Raw genomic sequence first — 8,597 nt, 5'->3', positions numbered from 1 at the left:
TTGAACTGCCAGCCTTCTGGTTAGCAGTCAAGTGCCTTTGGCCCTACGCTACCAGAGCTCCATTAGTCACTCATAATTCTCTGAGTGTTTGCTTCATGTGTACATTATCGTTCATTATTGCTGTAGTTTATGGTTGTCACGCCTCCCTGGCCTAGGCCTGGCCCAGGATTCTGGTTGCTACAGGTGTCTGAGCGTGTTTCCGAGGCCTAAAGTTAGGGGGGTGTGTGCAAAAGGTTTAGTTAAGAACAGGCACCTCAAGAGCCAGGGAACCTGCGTTCTGATTGGAGCCAGCAGCTCCAGGGTTCAAAGGCAGCTTTGTTGTTGTCTGGGGAGTGGGAGTGTGGGTTCCTGGCCGAGCCCATCTCTCTGGGGAACTCTGTGCTGCGACCAGTTATTATCTATGTTCATCACGTCGCTCTTCTTGAGGTAATGCTTTGCCTAGTATCTCAGCGATAACCTTTCCTCAGCTCCAAGCCTAGGAGGGACTCACCCAGGCACTTGGTTTGGGAAGGGAGAGAGACTAAAGAGACCTGTCTGTCACGCTAACACCTCCTCTCCCTCCTAGAATGGAAGACCAGTTTGCGGCCCTGCATGAAAATCCTGACATGTGAGTTTCTGGATCGAGGCTGAAGCTCTGGGGTCCCTTCCCCAGATGGCCCATGGCCAGGGGATGAGAAGAGCTGTGGTCTGGGATGACCTGGTCTGTGTCCCCTCTTCTAGAATCATTGCTACCCCGGGGCGGCTGGTGCACGTGGCTGTGGAGATGAACCTGAAGCTACAGAGCGTGGAGTACGTGGTGTTTGACGAGGCGGACAGGTGAGCCTGCAGGCATACCGTGTTGGTTCGGAGGCCGGGAAAGGGGAGCGAGGCAGGCCGGGCCAGGGCTGGAGTGAAGCAGTGTGTCTGCAGACGTGGGCCGCAGACCACGGACAGTGCCAGAGCTGGTCTCCGGCTTCCTGGACCAGTGGTGTTTCTTTTTAGGAGTGTCAAACAGATACTAAAACTGCAAACACAGGATTTTTATGACATTAAAAAGTAGCACAAAGCTAAAAGCACAGACTCTGGAAGTAAATGGATGTGAGATCGTATCCCAGCCCTGCTCCTTCCCAGCTCTGGGGCCTTGGGCCAGTCACTGAGGGTCTCTGGGCCTCAGAGGCCTCAGCTGTGAGATGGGAACGAAATGGCTTATACCTCGCAGGGTGTTGTGAGGATTGAATGAGTTCCTGAGTGTGAGGGACTCTGAACGAGTCAGGCCCAGGGTGCGCACTGTTACTTACTCTAATACAAGTTTGTAGAAGACGTACGTAATGAAGGCAACAGACCCATGATTTCAAGGGGGCTATTGCTTAGGAGTCTGCGGGTGGTGCAGACGCTTGACACCCTCAGCTGCTGACTGAAAGGTAAGGGGTTCGAGTCTACCCCAAGGCACTTCAGAAGTAAGACCTGCAGATCTCTTTTAGAAAAACCCGCCTTTGACAACCCCACAGAGCGCAGTTCTGACACGTGGGGCTGTCGTGAGTCAGAGACGCCACCGTTGTGTCCTTGTAAATTTGTTTCCTGGTTTCTTGCTCAGGATGAATGTGTCAAATAAAGGGAAAGTTGAATGAAAGAACCGTGTGAGGCCAGTGCCAGCACATGGGGCAGAAACCGTGGCAGAGCAAGGGCGGCCGAGGCTGGGACCCATGTGAGTGGAAGCCCTTCTCCCGACCCCGTCCTCCCCTCTGTCCCCACAGGCTCTTTGAAATGGGCTTCGCAGAGCAGCTTCAGGAAATCATCGGCCGCCTGCCCGGGGGCCACCAGACGGTGTTGGTCTCCGCCACGCTGCCCAAGTTGCTGGTGGAGTTTGCCCGGGCTGGTGAGTCAGGGTGGGGTAGGGACTGGGACCTGCGAGTGGGGCCTGGTGGCTTGTTCTCTGTCGTCCTCACTGACCCTTTCCCACGCCACCTCAGGCCTCACGGAGCCCTCGCTCATCCGGCTGGACGTGGACACCAAACTCAACGAGCAGCTCAAGGTGAGGCTCTGCCAGCCCCCCTTCCCCAGGTGCACAGCCAAAACCCACGAGCCAACCCGAACGGCCGTTCTCCCTGCAGACCGCCTTCTTCCACGTGCGTGAGGACGCCAAGCCCGCCATGCTGCTGTACCTCCTGCGCAGCATGGTGAGACCGCAGGACCAGACAGTAGTGTTTGTGGCCACGAAGCACCACGCTGAGTACCTCACAGAGGTGAGCAGCGCCCTGACGCGGGCCCAGGCGGGCCCAGAGCTCTGCCCATGGGGCTGGTGCCAGCACTTGAGCTTGGCTCAGCAGTTCCATCTGCCGCCACCAGAGGGAAGCACGAGACTGCAACGTAGACCTGGGTCTGTCTGGGCATGTCTTGTATTGGTGCTCTTTGGTTTATCAAAACCAATAAAACCAAACTCACTGCCGTAGAGTTGGACCCAACTTAGAGCAACTCCTCCTTGGGTTTCCGAGGCGGTATCACTACAGACGTAGGTCCTTTCCCCCAAGGAGTGGCTGGTGGGTTTGAACCGCCAGCCTTCTGGTTAGCAGTCAAGTGCCTTAGGCACTATCCCACCAGGGCTCCTTTGGTTTTTCAGGGTAGTGCGTTTTTTACAAATGGAAGGTTTGTGGCAAGCCTGCGTCAGACAGGTCTTTTGGCACCATTTTGCTAGTACCGTGTGCTCACTTCATGGTTCTGTGTCACGTTTTGGTCATTTTCACAATATTTCAAACTTTTTCATAGTGTGATTATTGAGCACTTAATCTTTCTCACTAACACTTAATAGACTACCAGAAAAAAAAAAAAAAAAACACCTTACCGTCATCGAGTCAGTTTTGAGTCATAGCGACCCCATTGGGTTTCTGAGGTGGTAAATCTTCATGGAAGTAGATTGCCCCATCTTCCTTCTGCAGAGCAGCTGGCATGTTTGAACCTCCAGCCTTGTGGTTAGCAGTCAGCTGCCTTAGGCGCCATACCACCAGACTTCCTTTAGGAGACTACAGTGTAGTATAAACATACCTTTATGCATTGAGAAACCAAAAACTTCCCGTGACTTCCTTTATCACAATATCGCTTTCTCGTGGGGGTCTGGAACCAAATGTGCAGTACCTCCAAGGTCTATGCGTAGTTTTTTTATTCCTTGTGCCTTTTCATGGAGTCATTTTAAACACACAGTCAAGGATGGGGGCTGGAAATGAACTTCCGGGACTCGCTAGCTAGGTCCAGCAGTTAGCAGTGCATGGCAAGTCTCCCTCATTCCTCTGTCCCCGTAACTTTGGGCTTCAACCAGCCAGCCTTTCCTCCCACCTGAAGATTTCCTGTGTTGGACGTGGTTTCCTTTTTCCCATTGAGATGGAAGCTGTGGAGAGTGCCCTGACCGTAGTGGGCAGCTCGGTGCATTTTTCCCAACTGTATCCCTTGGTAAAAGGCCTGCTGGTTGACTTATGAAACGCCAGCCACTGGGCCCCTGTGGAGGAGCAGTTCCGCCCCATTACACATGGGGTCGCCGTGAGTTGGAATTGACTCCATAGTAACTGGTGTATATCTGTGAGACGCTGCCTCAGTCCAGGTGTGGAGGGGTCCCAGGCCCCTGGAAGGCTGCACAGGGCCTTGCTGCCTCCCAGCCTGGCCGGCCACTCCCAGGGTCTCTTATCTGCGGACACAGCTCACTGGGCTTCAGTCAGTCAGCACACATTTCACAGTATTTCTCTGGCTGCTGGGGCGCTTATGATCAGACCTCCACAATCAGCTGTAAGGAGTAGTTAATGCTTTCCTGACTGCCCTATGTCCCCAGCTGTTGTCCGTGTGGCACTTGTGTTAATTGTTTAACCTCACAACAGTTCTTCAAGGGATGAGCTATTGCTCTCCGCATGTTACAGGTGAGGAGACACAGAGAGGTTAAGTAACTTGCCCAGGGTCACACAGCTTGTTAGTGATGGAGTCTGAGATGTTTAGGATGAGGCTTGTACCCCAGGGTCCCCTTGCAGGCAGGTGACGTAAGCCCCGTTTGCACTGTGAAGTCACTGAGCTGGAGTCACGCAGCAGAGCTGGGGCTCAGGTCCAGACCCGTGCTCTTGTCTGCCACACGGCACCCCTGCCGTGACCCAGCCCCTCCCCCTTCTCTCCCCTCCACGGCGCTCTTACACCTCCCACCCTCCCATCTCCACCCGGTGCAGCTGCTGACGGCCCAGCGGGTGAGCTGCGCCCACATCTACAGCGCCCTGGACCAGACAGCCCGCAAGATCAACCTGGCCAGGTTCACGCACGGCAAGTGCTCGGCCCTCATCGTGACTGACCTGGCGGCCCGCGGCCTGGACATCCCGCTGCTGGACAACGTCATCAACTACAGCTTCCCTGCCAAGGGCAAGCTCTTCCTGCACCGTGTGGGTAAGGGCGGAGCCTGCACCGGGCACTGATGCCTGGCGGGAGCTGGGGCCCAAGGCTCAGCTCTGCCCACTACAGGTGGGGAAACAGAGGTCCGGGGTAGGGACCAGTAACCAATGCTCTGGGGGTGCAGCCCAGGCACTGTGCTAGTGGGCAGCCCCAGGTTTTGAACAGAGGGAGTCTTCTTCTCCTTGTGGATTCGCCAGGCCTGGGCTTTCTCTGTCACTTCCCAGCATGGTCCTTACCCACATGGCCCCTTGGCCTTCCTCCCTGATAGTCCTCTCCCTGAAACACTGGGCCCCTTTTTGGCTTTTCCCCTGGTCTTTTAAGGCTGGCGGTTCAAACCCCCCAGCCACTCCTCGGAAGGAAGGTTAGGCATTCTACTTCTGTAGTGATACCGCCGCAGAAACCCAAGGAGGGGTCGCTGTGAGTCGGGTCCAATTCAACGGCACATAACAACAACAACAACCTGGTCTTTTGCAATCTCTGAGATGATATCTAAAGTAGAGAGGGTCCCCGCATGGCTCAGTCTGTGCTCAACTCCTAACCTGAGGGTTGGCAGCTCAAACCCAGCCAGCAGCACCATGGAAGAGTGGCCTGGCCATCTGCTTCTGAGAAAACCCTACACGTGGTTCTACTCCGTGACACGTGGAGTCCCCTGAATCACGGTCAGCTGGACAGCAGCAGGTCTGGGTTCTTGTTCGGCTCACGGTTGTGATCTAGAGACGCAGACTCCCGTCCTTCAGACCTGGGGTCTTGCAGTCAGCCTCATAGTGAGCTTCCTTGTGTGTGCATCCTTGCTTTTTCCTTTTGTGGGGACACTGAGGAGTCCCGTGCTGTTGTGAGAGGTGCCTTGTATGTGGTTTTTGCCAACTTCCCCTGGAGGACCACATGACTGCCCCTCTTGCAAGTGGGGCCAGCAGCTGGTAGGCGGAGACCCCACACTGGCTCACAGCATAGGGGTTTGGCATGGGGGACTCGTAGCTGGAGGTGAGCTCCTCCTCCCCCCGTCTTCATCATCTCTTGTCCACAGGTCGTGTGGCCCGGGCCGGCCGAAGTGGCACAGCCTACTCCTTGGTGGCCCCAGACGAGGTCCCCTACCTGCTGGACCTGCACCTGTTCCTGGGTCGTGCCCTCAGCCTTGCCTGCCCCCACAAGGAGGCCTCAGGCGAGTGGGGGCAGGGCCCATCTGGGGTCCCCCATAGGGTTCACGTCAGACAGGGGTCAGGTGTACGCCATCCATGCATTGGGAGGAGGTGGGGTGGGCTGACCACAGGAGCCTTGGTCTCCTCGTCCATAAAGGAGGGTCATCAGGGTCCCTGCCGTGCGAGGCTGGCGAGTCTAGCTGGTTAAATCTCCGTTCCTTCTGCTTTTGTGCGTCAGACTTGATACAAAGCTCAAATAACAGCCACAGAAATCAAAAGAGAATATCGGGCACCTGCCTGGGGGATTTGAGGGGAAAGGAGATGATAAAGGCGGATTTAGCATGATGTTCGGCACACAGTAGGTCTCCATGACTGGCCTCTCCTGCTGTTACTGTTGCTCTTACAATTCAGTCTGCCTTGGCCATGGACTCATTTGACAACCCTGGGAAAGGAACATCCCAGGGTCTCAGTTTTCTCATCAGAAAAATGGGGCCATGTGGAGATTCGATGACCTATCGTAGGAGTCTGCACATTTTGTTCTTACAGGGCCAGATGATACGAATTTTGGGTTTGGGGCAGCTATTCGTCTGCATTGTAGTACGAAAGCAGTCATAGTACGTAAACAGGAGAGTGCGGTTGTGTTCTAATAAAACTTTATTGACAAAAGCAGGAGGCTGGGCTACAGGCCATAGTTTGCCAAACGCGGCTTGTGTGCGTTCAGGTACAGAGCACAGTGCTCATGGGGAGCTGAGCTGTCTGATCAGTGATGGTTTCTTTTATGGTGGTGATTTCCCTGAGAATCAGGAGCCAGAAGGAGGGGCAGGGCCGTGGGAGGTGGGCCGGGCCCGATGGCCTCTGACTGGTGCTGTGTGGGCAGCAGACACGGCTGGCGTGGATGGCGTGCTGGGCCGGGTGCCGCAGAGCGTGGTGGACGATGAGGACTGCGGCCTGCGGAGCACGCTGGAGGCGTCGCTGGAGCTGCGGGGCCTGGGCCGCGTCGCCCACAATGCCCAGCAGCAGTATGTGCGCTCAAGGCCGGCGCCCTCACCTGAGTCCATCAAGAGGGCCAAGGCGCTGGACCTCACAGGGCTGGGCCTGCACCCACTCTTCAGTGAGTCCCCTCATGGCGCGGTGGGTAGGGAGCGAGGTGGCAGGCAGCCCTGTCGAACCAAACCCCGGCCTCCTCCCTGCCAGGCTCGCGCTTTGAGGAACGGGAGCTGCAGAGGCTGCGGCTGGTGGACAGCATCAAGAAGTACCGCTCGCGGGCGGTGAGTGAGGGGCCTGGCGAGGCGGGGCGCTGGCCCCAAGGAGCCTAGGGGCACACTGGCGGCTGTGGTAGGGCCACGGCATTGCGCTGTTTACTCCGCAGCCCAGGCCCCCTAACAACTAGAGAGGCCCTTGTTCCAGAACCACCAATGCTTGGCTAAAGCAGATCTCCAGCTGGGAGCCAGCCCGTCATTGACAGATGGGTAGATTGAGGGTCACGGGGCAGCAGGGGCCCATGATGAGCTGACTTGCCATCGCCTCTCTCTCCCTTATCTTGACACCACCCCCCCCCACGTGCCCATCTTATGCTTAAGGAGGGGTACACGAGAGGGAGAGACCTGCTGAGGAGGGGTACACCTAGGCAGAGTCTGAGACTGGGCTGGCGGTGGTCTCAGAGTCAGGGGAACTGGGGTTGAAAGCCAAGCTCTGCATTGTGCTGGCTTTGTGACCCTGGGCAGGTTATCACCCTGTCTGAGCCTCCCTTGTTAATGGAATGGGGATCACAGGGTACCCACCTCACAGAGCTGAGAGGGTTTGGGAATCTCAGTGCAGCATCTGGCTGCATCTACTTTGCCCACTGAGCTGGGGAGGTTGGGGTTGGCGTTGGCCTCCTGTAGGAGGCCAGTGGGCATGGGCTCAGTGTCTCCCTGCAGACCATCTTTGAGATCAACGCCTCCACCCGGGACCCAAGCAGCCAGGTGATGCGCGCCAAGCGGCAGAAGGACCGCAAGGCCATCGCTAGCTTCCAGCAGGGGCGGCAGAAAGGTCCGGCCAAGCCAGCCCCCAGCAGCCTTGCCCTGGTGGAAGAGCAGCTCAGCAGAGAGGAAGAGGAGACCAGAGAGAGTGTGGAGGTACGAGCCCCACCCTGAGGACCCTGGAGGCCAGCCCCCAGGTTGCAGAGCGTGGCGGGCTGAAGCCAAAGCAGCCTGTGGCGTTGTCATAGCCTGGGGACGGGCCTGGAAGCTGGGGCTCACCTGGTCAGCCCCATCCCTGCCTGTCGCACCTGATGGTCCTCGAGGCAGGAGTGGTGCCTTGTGTGCAGATGAGGAAACGAGATCTGGCCACCAGCTGGTAATGGCAAGGCCAGGCTTTAATGTCCTGTGAGGCCGCTGCCCCTGACTGGCCCTTTGGCTTGGCCTGGGCTGGTGGGTAGAGAGACAGGAGGGCGTCTGGGGCTGCAGGCATGACCCTGGGCCATGGTGGCCAGGACGTCTTTGCAGAGGTTGTGGGCCAGAAGCGGCGGCGGCGGCTGGACCCTGACAGGGGAGTCAAGAGGCGGCGGGCAGAATGCCGACAGCAGGATCAGGATTTCTACGTGCCCTACCGGCCCAAGGACTTCGACAGTGAGCGCGGGTGAGTGGGGCTGGGTCCTGCGGCCGGGCAGGGGGCGTCGGGGGGCTCTCGTCCCCATCATGCCTCCGCACCTCCTCTTCAGCCTGAGCATCGGGGACGGCGGGGCCTTCGAGCAGCAGGTGGCCGGGGCCGTCCTGGACCTGATGGGGGATGAAGCCCAGAACCTGACCCGGAGCCGCCAGCAGCTCAAGTGGTGAGTGAGCTGGGTGCTGACCCTTGGCGGTGGTGTCCTGACCCCCTTTCCACCCCCAGAAGCAGGCTCTGCCTGCCTGTCCCCTTGAGATCATACACAACAGGGGTTATGTCCCCGTCTGTCCTGTCCTTTGCATTTGACTCTGGACAGTTGGAGTCCTGACCCCACCTGCTCTGTTTTGCTGTCTGGACTTTGCAGAAGGAGCTCTGGTGGCTCAGCTGCTAATTGAAAGGTTGGTGGTTCGAACCCACCAGCCG

At 57.4% G+C, this 8,597-nt stretch overlaps 1 protein-coding gene across 1 annotated transcript in view; it reads left to right on the top strand.

The window, feature by feature from the left end:
* DDX54 (DEAD-box helicase 54) overlaps positions 1-8,597 on the top strand; it is a 17,659-nt gene that overhangs the window by 6,337 nt on the left and 2,725 nt on the right. The window contains 12 exon segments of the mRNA XM_042780583.1: positions 566-607; positions 721-816; positions 1,734-1,855; positions 1,950-2,011; positions 2,091-2,222; positions 4,176-4,386; positions 5,417-5,551; positions 6,406-6,639; positions 6,723-6,796; positions 7,448-7,645; positions 8,002-8,147; positions 8,230-8,445. Of these exon segments, the coding sequence (XP_042636517.1) occupies positions 566-607; positions 721-816; positions 1,734-1,855; positions 1,950-2,011; positions 2,091-2,222; positions 4,176-4,386; positions 5,417-5,551; positions 6,406-6,639; positions 6,723-6,796; positions 7,448-7,645; positions 8,002-8,147; positions 8,230-8,445 (1,668 nt within the window).

This window comes from Orycteropus afer, unplaced genomic scaffold (assembly GCF_000298275.1).
Source record: "Orycteropus afer afer isolate SDZICR_OR568_19922 unplaced genomic scaffold, OryAfe1.0 scaffold00048, whole genome shotgun sequence".
Classification (NCBI taxonomy): Eukaryota; Metazoa; Chordata; class Mammalia; order Tubulidentata; family Orycteropodidae; genus Orycteropus; species Orycteropus afer.
The sequence above is the reverse complement of the archived record's forward strand: the minus strand, read 5'-3'. Positions and strand labels throughout refer to the sequence as shown.